Here is a 17,334-nt window from a genome sequence, read left to right on the forward strand (position 1 = left end):
TTTTATATTGTGATGTTCCTAGCCAGTCCATTTTAGAAAATGAAATCTTTTGTCCTGACCTATTCACAGTCTACATATTAGCCTTCTGAAGATAAATAGTCCCTATAACCCCCCTCTACCAAAATGAAAAGAAAAAAGGACTTTTGTATCACTTTTTAAGAATCTGTTGCAAAGCCTACAGTTCCGGGAAATGGAGCACAAAGACCAACGTAAAATGAGAAGCACCATCTTCAAAACACTGGGCGCCTGTCCTATTAGCCCGCTTCCCTCCCTCTCGTCCCATCAAGTTCACACCCACATCTTGGCCACTCTTCCTCCTAATCTCTTTGGTCAGTCCTGTCCTCTCCTTACCCCACCACACCGTGTCTGGCTCCCCCTTGACCCTGCCCGTATCAGAAGGGTCCCCCTAAATGTAAATCTGACCAAATCACTCTCCTGTCAAAACCCCATCTAGATGTCGGGTGACGGCCCTGCCTGTCAGTCACCAGTCTCCGTTCACTAGAAGCGCACACGGCAGCCTAAGAGCAGGTGGTGGGCAGTTTGCAGATAAAGCGGGAGGCACCGCTCCCAGCATGTAACAGGGCCTCTCGGCGTGGCTGCGGCTGCTCTTGGTGCCACCGCTGCAGAAGCTGGAGCGCCTAAGGCGGGCACACGAGGCCCTTGGGGTTGGTCAGGCACCATCTTCTCCAGTGACCCCTACTTTCCACTCCAGCCTCCCCACATGCCTTGCTGTTCCTCCAGGCAAACCCTGTTTCTGCCTCATCTGTGTGCACCTGGCCAAGGGCCATTTCCTCTCCCTGGAATCCATCCTCCCGACCTCACCACCTCTATAACCTCTGTCTGTCCTTCGGCCCTGCCGCCTCACACTGAGGGTCACTGGGTATTGGGTGTCTGTGTCTATCGCCGCCCTGAGGGACCTGTGTCCCTGGCAGCAGGTTGGCCTGGGCAAGCCTTGTTCAAATCGCAGCCACATCTGGAGGATGTTCTGAGCCTCGGTGATTCCAGTGCACAACAGGACACCAGTATGGACCCGGTCCCTGGTCTGGCTGGTGGGGTGGGCGAAGCCTCAATGCACGCTGCATGCAGACAGTTTTTGTATGAATGTCAGGCGTGGTACCTGGCACCACAGGGCAATTACTTCTTCTCTTGTAACTGTCACCACAAGCATCAGCTTCTTCTAGGCAGAGACCAGCACTTTCAGAGTGTCCAGCGCTGGCCCATGGTGCAGGACCTATAGCACTGCCGTTTATTTAAATCACCTCCTACAACACCTGCGTCTGTCTGTCTTCAGCAACAAGATAAAAAACGTTGCATCACGACTTGAGTGCACCTGAACTGCCCGTTAGCCTCTAACGGCAGAAGAGCAGGAAGAATAGAGAGTAAAGATGAAAAGCAGATGACCCCTGACCAGGAGAGCCTTGGTGACGATCTAGGAAACGCAGTATGTATTTGTCACCAGAAGGTAAAGCATGGCCAGGACCCTAACACAGTGGACCGGGGGGTAACACGAGTCCACTGCTCGGTGCCTCCTCACGGGCAGATGGCATGGTGAGAGGCCACCGCCACGCGGGGTGTGTCTGGGAGAAAGGCTGCCCCACGGCATCTGCCACAGCCGGAGGCTCCGCGCTGCCCACCGGCCGGAGCTGGTTTGCAAGCACTCACTCCGCGTCTCCTGCTCTGCTCTAGAGCATCATCCAGGGCTCCTGGGTCAGTTTACATCCAAGTCACTGAAGTAGAGGGGTCACCCAATGGCAGACAATTTCCCCAGAATGTCCCATTGCCGTTATTATTTCTGTTGCTAACCTGAGTAGCTGAACATGAACAGAAAAGCTATTTTGGCTCCTAAAAGCAGTGGCTAAGTCTATTCATGGCCTGCCTTTAGATTCAATTTTCAGGTATGCAATGTACAATGCCATTAGCTAAATCTGAGGACTGGTAAGAATTAGGTCTCTAAAGAAAAATTAAGAGTAATGAAGTTAAAGTTTATGCAACGAAATGCAATACAATGGGCGTTACTGATCCCTTACTGAGTGCCAGCACTGTGCCCTGCACTTTATGTGCACTAAATCCTACCACCTTCCTATGCAAACTCCATCATTACTGCCCTGGAGGGCAAGAGACAGAGGCAGAGAAATGACTCCCCAGCCCTCCGCCGGGATCCTGCTCAGCGGCCAACCTGCCTCTCTCATGCTCCTCTCAGGACACACTCCCTCTGTCCCGTCCCCTCTTCCCTGTGTCTTCCTTCCCTCCCTTCTTGGTTTCCCTTTCCTGTCCCAGCCTACTGTCCTTGTCTCCCAGTTTGTTTGTAGCCCCCCCACCCCCGCCCCGTTTTCCTTTTCCTGCTCCTCTCCCTCCCTCCCCTCTCTAACTGCCTCATCTGTCTGCCTGTCTTCCCTACCACCGCCACCCAACACAGAGAGGATGACAATCACCTACGGTGTGGGTTAGGGCAGGGCATGAAAAGCCATTTAAAATTACACTCTCAAGAGTCAGTAACTAGCCTGAACCAGTATGGCTCAATGGACAGAGCGTCGGCCTGTGGACTAAAGAGTCCCAGGTTCAATTCCGGTCAAGGGCACATACCTTAGCTGCGGGCACATCCCCAGCAGGGGATGTTCAGGAGGCAGCTGATCGATGTTTCTCTCTCATCGATGTTTCTAGCTCTCTATCCCTCTCCCTTCCTCTCTATTAAAAAATCAATAAAGAATATATTTTTTAAAAGAGTCAGTACCTAGCAAAGCTATCCAATGGCTTTGGAACTGTAACTTCAATAGGAAAGAAAACAAGATGGACCAGAAGTTGGTAATATTACAGCTGGGTGGTGAGTACCAGGGAGTTCATTATGTTGTCTGCTTTTGTCACAGGTTTAAAACTTTCTACTGGGGGGAAGAAAAAAAAAGCGAAAAAGACTAACAAGCATTTGTTTTAGAAATTGTTCTGTGTTCTTCTACAATCCACAATTACAGAAAAAAGTTATATTGAATATATTTTTCCCATGTCACATTTGATCTTTAGTTCTTGTTACATATATTTTCCCAGTTTTAAGGTATAATGATATTGTATAAGTTAAAGGTGAATAATTTTGTATATGTATATATTATGAAGGGATTATCATAAAAGTTAACAACCATTAACACACATAGCTATTAACTTTTTTCTTGGAAGGAGAAACTTTATAAAGATCTATTCTTTGCAACTTCCGAATACACAACAGTATTTGTTAACCATATCATCACATTGTACAATATTATGTATTTTTAAAGCCTAACAATTGACAATTTTTCCTGTTTCTGTTTTGGGTCAGTGTTTAATTACACTGGCAAAATTATTTTGCAACAAGGTAGTAAGCAGTATGAGACTTTTAGCTTTCACATGTTTGGAGCTATGAACAAACTCCCTCTGGAGAGAAGAAATAAAATGCCAACCATGAACCAATAGGATTTTTTCTTCCATAATTAAAATTTTCACCATGGGAATAAGATAGAATCAGAGGAAGGGAAGATACTTTTCCTTAAAACCAAGGACAGGAAATATTAATTATATGCATCAAAACAAACTTGAAAACATTGTTTTGTTAACAAGAAAAACTATCAGAAAAAAAGAAAAGAAAAGAAACTATGGATAGGTTCAACTCAATTCTATCATACTTCAGCCATTAGAAAAATTGGCAACCCCAACATAGACTGCTAAGTATTTGTTTAAAATAACAACATCGAACATATGCTAACATCTTGCTCCATGCCCGGGTCTGTGCTAAACAATCTAAATGAAATCTCTCGTGTGAAACTACCAACTCAACAAGACAGGAACCACTCGGAGCCTGTTTTAGAAGTGAGAACATCTAGCTCAGAAAGCTATACGCCCAACCCTGGGCAGCATGGATGCACCTGGGACCATAGCAGAATGAGACTTAGCACGTATATCCTGGCCAGAAAACTCTCTGGACTTAGGACATCTCAAAGGAACCTGTACTGGTATAAATACATGTATTAAGCATTTTATTTGTTTCTAAACTTCCACCTGAATCATCTCATATGTTCGGAAAACCATCCTCTAAGGTGAGCTGGACAGAGGTGCCTGTTCTGTCTTAGAGGAAATGAAACAGAAAAGCTGAGAGAAGTCGGACAAGAAGGGGATCTCCTGACTCAAAAATCACAAGTGTTTCCAGCCAAAGTGAGCGGGGCCCTTCTTCTCTTCCCTGAGCAGCTCGGAGCACTGGTACGGGAATTAGTGAGGATGGCAATGAAGTGCGGGGTGCCCAGGCCTGTCCCCTCAGACAAGCCCGGATGAGAAGGGCTGCCCGGCTAGCCCGCTCCAGAGGAGCTCAGGTCATCTTTGTTACTGGACAAGAGGAGCAGCCGATGAGCTCAGGAGGGTTAGGAAGAGCACAAACAATCTGAGGCAGAAGTACTAGTGTATCTGTGTGGCTGGACCGCAGAAAGCACTCGCCAGAACGTTAACTTGTACTCACAAGAAGTGGAAAGAGGGCCCTTCAAATAACATTTGAAAGTTCCACAAGAGTTCACTCCAGACGTTAGTTTTTCATTCCCCACATAGAACTTACATGTCCCCGTACAACATCCATACACAATGTATGCAAACACAAGCATATGGACGAGTAAAAGTAAACTGGAAAAAAGGTGAATGCAAATGACTACTGTTCATGTTTTCTCTCACATCGCCAGAGGTCAGGAAGAACAGAGTTCAGTGTTTGAAGCAGACCAAAGTTTATAAAGATGAACATGATTATGGTATAAAGATACATTTTCACCAAGTTGATGAACAATTCAAATGCTATAAATGCTTTTATGTGAATGAAACACTTCTAGAACAGCGGTCGCCAACCAATGGTCTGAGGTCTGAAAGGTTGGCAGCAGCTGTTCCAGGAGGACACACAGAAAGTCCCGATGCCTCTGGGCAGGAAACTGCACAGGAGACAGAATTACCCCTCAGAATACCCTTCCAGAATGTGCTAGCATGACAGCTATTTTTTAAAATACATTTTTATTGATTTCAAAGAGGACTCAAAATGGCTAAAGGTAATCGTTCTCATCAGTATCAGGTTTCCAGAGGGAAAGAAGGAATACCCCCTTTTGAGGTATTAGTGTTTCTAAAGATGTCACTTTCACATCCACAGAGAGTTCCAAAGAAGATAAACAGTCACAGTCCATAAAGCAGAGTGGCTAAACTGGACTCTTTGGGGACAAATAGCCATGGGTTCAAATCCCAGCACCATCACTTGCTAGCTTTGTTCCCTTAGACAAGTTTCCTAGTCTTTTGGTGCCTCAGTTTCCTCACCAATAAAATGAAAATAACCACAAGGCCATCATGAGAAGTAAGCAAATGAAATCACAGAACGTTGAAACAGTGGTTGGCACACAGTAAGCATTTAATAATTGCTTTGACAGCTAGGCCCGAAGAGCAAAGTGGATGCATGATCGTTGCATTCACAGCTGACCCTCCTTTGAGGAAAACTTGACCGTATTTAATTCTCTCCATGACGTGTGATGCCTGGGCCCCAGTGGCTGTCAATAAACACTGATTGATGGATCTAGATGTCAGTAAAAACAGAAAGGCTGGATTACTTACCCAGATGTTGGCAACTATGTTTCCCAAGAGACTAATAGCACATCCAGTCTTTAAGAAAGGATCGCTGAGGTTTGTTAAATTCTCTAAACTACAAAATAATAATTTCATTTACTTTTCCCAATTAAAACACAACCATGACATCAGGAATATCAGTAACAATAAAAAATTCCTATCGTGAGAGCTTTCCAGATAAAGTCTTAACTAAAGTAGTCTGTTGTACCAGAATCCTTTTTTTTCCTTCAGACTTGAGAGCCAACATTATTTCAAGACATGCTGGAATGGGTCACTTTAGACTCCCCCTACCCCCAAAAAAGAATAATTAAACCAGCCAGGTACTACTAAATCCCCCCCCAAGCAAAACAGTGTCACAGCTTGGCTGTGACCTGACCTTTCCCGCAGCCCTGCAGTTACAAAAGTCCATTCATCTGCTCAGCCTTGGGCCTCCATCTGCAGAACGGAGATGATAATGCCTGACACTAACTCGTTACAGATGGAAATGAGAATGTGTTCAGAATTCTGAGCAACTTGGAAAACAAGCCACGTATTAACTGAAGTTGATCTTGGCTGTTCAGATATGAACTTTCAGGGGACAAATAAGCCCTCTCTCCTGATGCCAGCCTTTGTGAGCCCACTCCGTCTGGTGGGCCTTCTCTCAGGCCCCAATCCCAGAGAGGGAAAGGGACCCAGGTACACCTCCTGTGGCAAAAAGGGCACACAGGTTTTGCCTATATCATTGGGGTTTATGGTTTGAGCCACATATATGATTCTAGGCAGGCCCTCAAATCAAAAAGTGAGAAGAAAAATAGTTTGGACAATTAATGAGGCCTCTGTTTATTTCCCCTTCATCTAAAAAAGAAAAGCATTCCAACTTCCCGGCGCTATAGTAGAAATCCTTGTTCTACAATGAGCTTTACATTTCTATTCCTATTTTAAGCCCTCGATGAAATCGATAGAGAAATGCAAGCAGGATTACATCTCTGAAGTCCAATCAGCCTTTTCAGCTGAAAGCAAACCGCCTGGGATGGCCAGTCCCCAAAGCAGATCAATTTCAGATCCATCTTGAAGCTATCAATGATAACCACTCATCCTCCGCTCACTTTTTTCCAGGCCTCACCTTCCTGGGACAGAAAGGAAAGACAAGTAACAGGCACCAGGGGGGGGAGGGGAGGACTTAGATAAGAAAAAGCAGCGCAGAAGGGAGAGAAGGCAAAAGTGAGCGGCACTTGGCTCTCAGCTTTTCTGAAGCAACCTACCATGTGGCTACTCCCCCCTCCCCAAACACTCTGGACTCATTCAAATGCCTTCTTAAAGTTTGGTGTGATCGCTCTCTACGCCATCGCCATCGGAGAGAGAGAGTCTAAGACCTCCTCGTGGTCTGTGGTCGGTCTGGGTTGGGCCGGGAGGGGAAGGATCCCTTGAAATTCTGTATCCATAAATGGTAGAGCCGCTGTCCTTTTGTAATGCCCGATACCTAATGCAAATCGTATCTTTCACAAACACAGGTCGACTTTTTTGACACATAATTTCCAATTAACCGTGGAAATTCCACCGTATGGGCCGTCCAGGCCCTCAGAGTTCGCTTTCTCAAACTTTTTCGGGTCGAAGCCCGCAGTTGGGGCCCCTCGACACCGCCATCCCGACGCGGGTTCTCCAGGGGCTGGTAGTGCGCGGGGACCAGAGCCCCGCACCCCCTTCCCCCCCCCCCCCCCCCCCCGAGGCCAGCACCGCGCAGGGGCTGCCTAGAGAAAGAAGCAGAAAAGGGGAGCTGGAGAGGAAAGGGGGCGGAGGGGGGGGGGGAGAGGGAGAGAGAGGAGGGAGAGAGAGGGGGCGCGAAGGCGGGAAGGCCCAGGAGGCCGGCGGCGGCCCCTCGCCCACTCGGGACGTGGCCGGGCTCACCTTCCAGGTAGCAGCTGGAGGACGAGGAGAGCCCCTTCTTGGACTTGCAGCCCACCAGCTTCAAGCAGATCTCCAACATTTTCGTGTGCCCGCGCCCCCTCCTCTCCCGCGGCGGCTCAGGCTCAGGCTCAGGCTCAGGCTCGGCTGGTCGCTCCGGGCCCCCGCGGCCCCGCCATGGGCCTCACCGCCCCCCGCGCCCGCCCAAGGCCGCGGCCGGCTCCCTCCCGCTCCGGACGCCGCTAACAAAGGGCCCGAGCCCGGCCCGCGAGGCCCGCCCCGCCTCCTAACGGCTCCGCTTAACCCCCTCGGCGCCGGCAGGGGCCCTTTCCAGGCGTTCCTAAGGCCCGGGCCAGCTGGACCGCGGTCCAAAGCCAATCCGACTTCTAAATCCGCAGGATTTCTTATAAACAGAGCACCTGAGCACAGCGATCCCTACACCCGCTGCTCCCCTGTGGAGCCCGCGGGTGCTCCCGGCCACTGCTGAACCCAGGAGAAGTTCTCAAACTGCACTGCTAGGTCACACCATACCCCAGCCCTGGCAAACCGATGTCCCCAGAAAGCTGGTGAATAACGCAAATTCCTTTGGAATTACCAATAATGGTCTCATTTCTATTCAGTGAGCTTACTGTGATTAAGGCTACACTCAATGGGTGGTTAAGGAATGAATAATCAAAGCTTTGTAGCCCACATAACAGTTACAAGAATGCAACACGTTTGTCAAATCATACATTCAGGCTCAGAGACAGCTGGAACAAGAAAGAGATGTGTGAGTTCACACTCAAACATAATTTCCGATTGTATGTAAGGGATGTGGTCTCCACGGTGAGAACTCTCCAGAGGCAGGGCCTGGGACTTCGCCTCCTTTTCTTCCATGGAGAACTGTCGCCCTTGTTGGGCAGGTGTCACGGCACCACTGTTTAAAACCCATCTCATTGCTGTGCTGGGCTCAAATCTGTTATAACTCAGGTCCAGACTGATAAGAGACAAAGGCATATCACAAGAATGTTACTTGGCATAATACCAGAAATCCAGGTCAACAGGAAACAATAGAGTCCCAATCATACCAAATAATTTAATAAAAATCAGATAAATATCAGTAACAATAGAAAAGAAAATTTAATAATAGTATCAACGCAACAGGCAGAAAAACTAAGTTAGTCCAGCCCTGGCTGATGTGGTTCAGTTGGTTGGGCATCATCCGGTGCACCAAAAGGTTGCTGGTTTGATTCCAGGTCAGAGCACATGCCCAGACCGTAAGCCCGATCCCTGGTGGAGATCATGCAGGAAGCAGCTGATCAGTGTTACACTCTCACATAGGTTTCTCTCTCTCCCTCTTTCTAAAAATCAATAAAAACTATTCTTTAAAAAAACACACAAACAAACCTCGGTTAGTCCATATCTTAGAGCACATGAGTAATCAGCTCTAACATGTATTACCCTAGGCAGGTAGCTCAGTTGGTTAGAGCATCGTCCTGATATGCCAAGGTTGCAGGTTCGATCCCAGATCAGAGCATATACATACAAGAATCAACCGATGAATGCAAAAATAAGTGGAACAAATCGATGTTTCTCTCTCTCCCTCCCTTCCTCTCGAGTCTCAAATCAATATATATATATTTTAAATGAGTAATGCTTACTTACAAACTGTGCCCAAAACTGAGCAACGAATATTGAAACTATCGCCAAACTGTACACTGCCACATCAAACCTGTACGATCCTCTCCAGAGCCAGTGTTGAACCTAGAAACTCACTTGCAAGATACAAAAGGCAGTTACCAGCAAGTGCGCCTCCATGGGCCCAGGGTTCCCTCTGAGCAATCTGAAGCCTCAAAGGCATTAACTTAAAAAAATAAAGGAAAACAACAACAACGAAATGAAAAAGTCTGTGACCTACTTAACTTGTTTGTCATGCTGCGTTCAGCTTGGGAAAGGACACTTACTGTGCACCTAATACTAGCCAGGCACAAGCCCACAGCAATCTTTGACATTGTATAATGGGATTTAATTTCACAGGTAGGAAACTGGGAGGAGGGGGGAAAGAGGAAATATCTTGTCCAAGTATACAAAGCGAGGAAGTAGTAAGGTCCAAAGTCCTTGAATTTTCCAAAATGGCATAAAATTTGCAATTTAAGTGAAAAGTGTACAATATGTGTAAAGCCAGAGAATGAAACAGAAACTGGAAGAATAAGTCTTAAAAGAAAATAGTTCTGGGAATTAGAACTAATAAGAATAGTTTAAGACATGTTAAGAATAGTAAGAACGGCCGAAACCAGTTTGGCTCAGTGGATAGAGCGTCAGCCTGCGGACTGATTCCGGTCAAGGGCATGTACATTGGTTGCGGGCACATCCCCAGTGAGGGGTGTGCAGGAGGCAGCTGGTCGATGTTTCTCTCTCATCGATATTTCTAACTCTCTATATCTCTCCCTTCCTCTCTGTGAAAAATCAATAAAATATATTTAAAAAAAAAGAATAGTAAGAACGGAAGAATAAAGGTCCTTAATGAGATTAAAGCATGTAACAGAGCTGTGTTTCCAAAAGGAGGGTGCAGGGACACGCATTTGGAGTCCCCCGAGGGCCTTACTGACCAAGCAGTCTCCGTTCAGGTCCTCCAGGATGAGGGTGTGTGGAGCGCGTTGCCTCTGAAGGCCCTAGATGAGCTGGTGGGTGCTGTACTGAGGTCTGAAAACCGCCGTTTTAGAAAAGAAAGATTTGCTTCTTATTCTCACTGGGAATAGACAAAGATGAACAGATATTTCTACAATGTGTTTATTTGAAAGCAATTTCTGAATTTAAGAAAAGTACAACTTGCCCTAACCGGTTTGGCTCAGTGGATAGAGCATCAGCCTGCGGACTGAAGGATCCCAGGTTCGATTCGGTCAAGGGCATGTACCTTGGTTGCGGGCACATTCCCAGTAGGAGGTGTGCAGGAGGCAGCTGATCGATGTTTCTAACTCTCCTCCCTTTCTCTCTCTAAAAAATCAATAAAATATACTTTAAAAAAAAAAAAAAGGTACAACTCTAGAAAAATTTACCAAAAGGGGACTCTTTTTGAAGAATATTTTAGGATAGAAGAATTTAATTTTTTAAAGTTCGGTCCTGTTCTTAAGGGGTGGGGAGCCCACGGGGGGTCAGGGAAGGAGGAAGGAGACAGGACGCCCAGGAGGCAGGATGTTGAAAAGCAGGATGGGTAGGGGGTAAGGCAGGGAGGTGGGTCTGACTGGGCCTGGTTTGGGACCCTTAGGACCAGTAATCCCAGGTCTGACTGCCCCTTTGACTGCTTCCAGCCCAGCCAATGGTTTCAGCGGCAAAGGGCAGAAACTTGAAGCATGTGCATGCTATTTCACACGCACATGCCAACAAAACCCTCTTCCTTTGATTCTGCAAACACGGCCCAGTGAGAGCCTGCGAGACTCTAGCCTTCTGGGTCCACTGTGGGTCCAACTGAGGGAGCACGCCGCTTAGGAAAGCACATCGGTCACGTCCACGTTTGCCCGGCTACACAGGACACGTTCTTCTCCAATCCAGTCAGTGAGAGCACTCACCAGCCAGCGTCACCACGGCCTGCTGACTCCAGCCTGGGCGCTGTGTGCTGTGGCCAGTGACTTCCCTCCCGGCCAAATGCTCTGTCTGTAAAACTGGGTGGGGCAGTAACAGGAGCAGCTGTCACAGGGTTAGGAGATTAGAGATCATGCATGGAAAGTGCTCAATAAACAGGAGCTGCTTGTTATTTCCAAATGTGTCAGGTGATGGTCTGTGTTCCTGTCTAAGTCTGACTGGGACTAAGTTAAGAGCTAAAATGAACAAACGTGATAAGTGGGAATGATTCAGAAAGCACCGTCTGAGGGAGTGGGAGAGTCCGGAGGTTTGCCCAGGAAAAGGGAAATAGGTCCATTTTGTTAAGGGAAAGAAATACTAGCTATGGGGCAGGAGTAACAACTAATAGCGAAATGCCACAGAGTCTTACTTTTAATCCGAAAGCCAAGGTTCTGCAACTATGCTTTATGGCAAATCACAACTCTGCTTCCCCCTCAGGTTCTTATAAGCAAAAGGCTCACTTCTAACCAATGTCTCTCTCAGAAGAGGCTGGACTTCATCTTCCTCAATTCTGCTAAGTCTAGCCTTTGACTGCCATTTTCTAAAAATATGTTCACTTGTTATCCATTTATCCTTCTGAATTCTGTTAGTCCTTATGTATTTTCACTTTTTTAAAAATCTTTTTACTGTAATTTTAGTGCAGCTTGGGGAGGAAGAGTGATAAAAATAGGTCTGCAATCTTTAATAATTTTAAATTAAAATCTACTTTGCCCATTTGATGCATGAGATAGCTGAACACAAGGTCTCACAGCAAGTGAATGGCAACATCAGGAATGGAACCCAGATTTCCAAACGCCCGTGTTAGACGCTTTCCATTATATGACACCCATCAGTTACCCATACTGAAGACCAGTTTTAGAACGTGAGAGTTAAAGACTTTTTTTTAATCCACCTGATGATATTAGAGAGGGGGGTAAGGAGTAGGAGAGGGAGAGAAAAAAACAAAAGCCATCAATGCGAGAGGGAAACATCATTGGTTGCCTCACAAATACGCCCCCAGGAATCAAACTAACACCTAGGTATGTGCCCTGACCAGAATCAAACCCACAATCCTTTGGTGCACAGACAATACCCTAACCACTGAACACACCAGCCAGGGCAAGAGAGTGAAAAACTATTTAAAATTTGTTATAAACTATAGGTCTCAAATCTTAACATTGCTGTTGTGAAGAAACAACCAAATCCGGAATTCTTAAATCCAGTCCCACTGCTTAAAGTGAAGCTATAAACATATATTACAGAACAAAAACAGTTTGGGATATTCTTACTAAACTCTAAGTACTTGAATTCAACTTACAGACATTTTGCATGTTTTCATGCATTGCCTTTGTCCCTTTACTTTGGTTAACTTTAAAAAAAAATGCCCCAGAATTTTATTTTAAATCACAAAAATCTTGTTTGCTTTTAATCTGAATATTAAGTAAAGATGAAGATATTTACAAAAGAAACAAAAATAGCAAGTTGCAATAATCCTAAAGGCCTCTTATTATCTCCGTAAGAAGGTAACCTTAAGTACACTTTAATATACATGATTAAAATACAAACCATTAATAAAGGCCCTGGTTACTTATAAGCAATACACTCCTTTTCAAACACTGGCACTGTTTTTGGCTTTTATGGTCTTGTTAACTTTGGACTGGGAAGCCAATGGTTAATTTTTTCCTCTCTTTCTCTAAGACGAAAAGAATCTGCGAAAGCAGCAGCCCAGGCGGAGATCACGTTACTGTGGGGGCGGGGAGGAAGGCAGCTGGAGGGGAGCGGAGAAGGCCCAGAAGGGAAGGAAAACAAGCTGTCCGAACTCCACGGCGCAGCGGGCGGCGGGGAGCAGGAGCTCTGGAGGGGCCTGTTTGCCAGGGGTCTCTGCGGGGCTGAAAGGGGCTGCATTAGGAACCTCTCACAGGCCAGAGCCCGAGACCTAAAATTAACGCTTGTTTCTTCAAAACATTTAGTACCAAGTTTTGTTGTCTGTCTAGGTTTTAAACACACAACGAACAAATGGGTCCAGACAGTGTCTTGCCTTCACCTATTAGAAAGTCCTGCTGTCCTCAGAGAAGCAATGACAGCTCTAAAGCTCCTTTTCTCTCAGCGACAGATCGGCATGTTAATCCAGAGGACACATTACCCGGAAAGAGTGGCTCCCGTTAACCGCTCAGCGGCTGTGTGAATCAGGAGGAAACAGCCACTTGGAAAGAAAACTACAAAACACAGAGTTGTGCTTTCCATGCTGACCTGGCAGGAGCTGTCCTCTTACCTGCCTCCTTCCCATTAGCTGATATATAAAATCCTATATTCAGTACAGCAACTCCAAAATCAGACTTAATCACTAAGTACTTTCAGATTCCCTGAGCAATAATCATTTATATTTATATTAATAATCATTCACCATGAAGAACATTCTAGTGTGATTCTAAAGACAATAGTAAAAGTATAATAACTCTTCAATAAGGCTTAGGCTAACAGCTCCATATCAACTAGTCTTTCTTTAATGAAAAATGAATGAGTATCCCACACAGACTAGTTACAGGAGCCTGCAAGCCCAACAGTGGCCCCATCTGTTCCCTTCTCATACCCTTAACCTTAAGTTTCAGGCCTTAGCCCCTAAGTTTCAGATGGACCCATTTCCCAGACTCTCACATCGGAGCACTACCACATGACCAAGTGTCACCAATAGTATTTGAGTAGAAATGATACTTGAGCTTCAGTGTCAGCTTTTAAAAGGAAAGGGCTTCCTCACTATGGAAAACAGTATGGAAGGTCCTCAAAAAATTACAAATGGAGCTGCCTTATGACTTAGCGATTCCACTTCTGGATATGTATCCAAAGAAACCCAAACCACTAATTCAAAAGAATACAGGCGCCCCTGTGTTCACTGCAGTGTTATTTACAGTAGCCGGGATATGGCAACCCCAGTGCCTATCCAGAGACGAGTGGGTGAAGAAAGCTATGGTACATATACACAATGGAATATTACTCGGCCATAAAAAAGAATGAGATCTTACCAATTATGTCGGCATGGATGGACCTAGAGGGTGTTATGCTAAGTGAAATAAGTCAGGAGAGAAAGGCAAATACCACATGATTTCACTTATACGTAAAGTCTAAAGAACAAAATAAGCCAACAAACAAAACTGAAACAGACTCACAGACACAAAGGAGGAGGAGGGAGTTGGGGGGCCGTGTGAAAAGTAGAGGAATTAAGAACTACAAATTGGGAGATACCGAATAATCACAGGGATGCAAAGTACAACACAGGAAATATAGTCAATAATATTGTAATAACTATGTATGGCCAAAACCGGTTTGGCTCAATGGACAGAGCGTTGGCTTGGGGACTGAAAGGTCCCGGGTTCGATTCCGGTCAAGGGCATGTACCTTGGTTGCGGGCATATCCCCAGTAGGGGGTGTGCAAGAGGCAGCTAATAGATGACTCTCTCCCATCGATGTTTCTAACTCTCTATCTCCCTCCCTTCCTCTCTGTACAAAATCAATAAAATATATTAAAAAAACAAAAACAAACAAAAAAAACTATGTATGATGCTAGGGTGGGTATTGGAAATATCAGGGAGAACACTTTGTAAGGATATGACTGTATTATCCACCATCCTATAAACCTAAAACTAACATAAAACAATATTGAATGTAAACTGTAATTGAAAACTAAAATTTTATATTTAAAAAATCTCCTCTTTACTTCCCACTTGCCTGCAAGGAGTCAGGTCAACTGGAATGGCCTTTTGGATCCTGAAGCAGAATTGCATCTTAAAGAGTAACAAGATATCAGGTGTTTCACCCTGTGGAGTCCCCACACACATCCAGGTTGGCTAATGTCAGCCTGTTTTAGGAGAGAGATAAACATCTAGCTTGTTTAAATCACTGGCAATCAGCATCTGTATTATCACCATTTAGTCTTAATGGTAATAATATTGAAAGGCTAGTCCTAATTCGCAAAAAATATAAGAATTCTCCAAATCAACTGTTTCTATTCTTTATCTATGAAAAACTGTTAATTGTAGAACAAGCATATGAAACCGTTTTATAAGCTTTAAAAAATGACTAAATGGTTTAAATAACCCATGTGAAACACATAGCCCAGTGTCCAACTCACAACATGCAAATAGTACAAGTTAATTATTCTTACTATCGCCCCTGCCCCTTTCCACAGTCTCTGGTGCTGATGTGAGGAACATTAAAAACCCATGTGTTCTGTGCTCTCATGTACCCGGTATAGACAGAGCTCTACCCCTCAATAATAAGACAGTACACAAACCAATTTAAAATTTTTGAACTGACATCTCACCAAGTAAGAAATATGAATGGCTAACAAGCACATAAAAAATTGTTCAGCATATTAGTTATTCAAGAAATAGAAACTAAACCACAGTGCGATGCCACTTCACAACCATATGAATAACTATAATTTAAAAAGACAGACATAACCATGTGTTTGTAAGAATGTGGAGAGCTTTCTACCAGACCCAGCAGTTCCACTCTTACGAATTTACCCTAGAGAAATGAAAACATGTACAAGCACCATCCTATATAATAAAAGGCTAATATGCAATTCAACTGAACGACGGGACGACCAGTCGCTATGATGTGCGCTGACCACCAGGGAGCAGGAGCTCAATGCAGGAGCTGCTCTTTGGTGGTCAGTGCACTCGGCCAGAAGCTGGGCGCACGAGTGGCGAGCGTGGTGGCAGTGGCAGTAGCCTCTCCCGCCTCCACAGCAGCGCTAAAGATGTCCAACTGCCAGCTCATGGCCCCCGGACTGTGAGAGGGTGAGGGCTGGGCTGAGGAACCCCCGCCCAAGTGCACAAATTTCATGCACTGGGCTCTAGGTATTCCTAAGAACCAAAATTTGGAAATAATCCAAATGTCCATCAATTGGCAAATGGATAAACAAAGTGTATTTCCAAAGAATGGAATAACATCCAACAATAAAAAGGAACAAAGTACTGACATGTGCTGTTAACAATATAGATAAACCTCAAAAACATGCTGTGAAGTGAAAGAAGCCAGTCACAAAAGAGCTCATATTGTATGATTCCATTCATGTGAAATGTGCAGAGAAGGCAAATCTATCAAGACGGACAGTAGAGGGTGGCATCCTGGAGTTGGGGTGGGATGGAGTGCAAAGGGGATCTTTATTAGATGACAGAAATGTCCCAGAACTGGATGGCGGTGACGTGCTGAAGAAATGAAAATCAGCCCTGGCGGGTGGCCCAATCAATTGGAACATCATCAGGCACACCAGAATGCTGAGGGTTCACATCCAGGTCAGGGCACACACTAGGTTGTGGATTAGATCCCCATTCAGGGGTACAGGAGGCAACCGATCGATATTTCTCTCTCACATCAATGTCTCTCTCCCTCTTCCTCTCCTCTCTCTGAAATCAATAAAAATATTAAAAAGAAAATGAGCCGAAACCGGTTTGGCTCAGTGGTAGAGCGTAGGTCTGAGGACTGAAAGGTCCCAGGTTCGATTCCAGTCAAGGGCATGTACCTGGGTTGCGGGCATGTCCTCAGTAGGGGGTGTGCAAGAGGCAGCTGGTCGATGTTTCTAGCTCTCTATCTCTCTCCCTTCCTCTCTGTAAAAAATCAATAAAATATATTTTAAAAAGAAAAGAAAGAAAGGAAAGGAAATGAGAATCAAAGAGGGGGGAAAAAGGAGAGAAAACCATAGGGATAAAAGGAAAGGCACCAACTTTTATCTCTGACGCAGTGTTTGAATTTGAGAATAGGTCAATGGCTCCTGGCAAAAGAGATTTGCACCTGGAATCACAAATGCACTCGTCCTGGGAGTAGAAGAATATCCTGTGTTATCTTATTGCCAAAATATGCCTGTGGAAAACGCCTGAAATAACTGTCAAACACAAAAAATAAAGGTCTTGGCAACAAAGACTTAAATGTTATCAAGCATGCTATTGAGTGCCTGATAACATTTAAATGTATTATTCGATAGTAAATACGGAATTAAAGTATGTAAAGCACTCAGAACCATGCCTGACATAGAGAAGAGGAATGTAGTGGCTTGCTATTATTATCATCATACTGCACTCCAAGTGAAAAGTGTTCACGGACTCATTTATTCACTCACTCATTAAGTTTCTACTAAACATCGACTATGTGTCAGGTCATATGATGTGCACAGAGTGGTCATGGTCTCCATGCGAAGGGAGCTTACAGCCAAGAAGGGAGAGAGAGTAAATGAAGTATCACTTTAATTAATGTATGATTTATAAACTATCTTCTCCA

At 45.1% G+C, this 17,334-nt stretch overlaps 1 protein-coding gene across 3 annotated transcripts in view; it reads right to left on the minus strand.

Moving 5' to 3' along the window:
- Positions 1-17,334, minus strand: part of ABL1 (ABL proto-oncogene 1, non-receptor tyrosine kinase) — an 85,985-nt gene that overhangs the window by 36,298 nt on the left and 32,353 nt on the right. Inside the window, exon 1 of one of the 3 annotated variants that reach the window (XM_036416070.2) lies at positions 7,486-7,680. The exons of the other annotated variants lie outside the window; for them this stretch is intronic. Coding sequence (XP_036271963.1) covers positions 7,486-7,564 — 79 coding nt within the window. The 5' untranslated portion in view covers positions 7,565-7,680. Of the gene's footprint in view, positions 1-7,485; positions 7,681-17,334 lie in introns of those variants that run through there. 3 annotated transcript variants of the gene reach the window in all.

The sequence above is a fragment of the Pipistrellus kuhlii genome, unplaced genomic scaffold (genome assembly GCF_014108245.1).
Source record: "Pipistrellus kuhlii isolate mPipKuh1 unplaced genomic scaffold, mPipKuh1.p scaffold_m20_p_53, whole genome shotgun sequence".
Taxonomy (NCBI): domain Eukaryota; kingdom Metazoa; phylum Chordata; class Mammalia; order Chiroptera; family Vespertilionidae; genus Pipistrellus; species Pipistrellus kuhlii.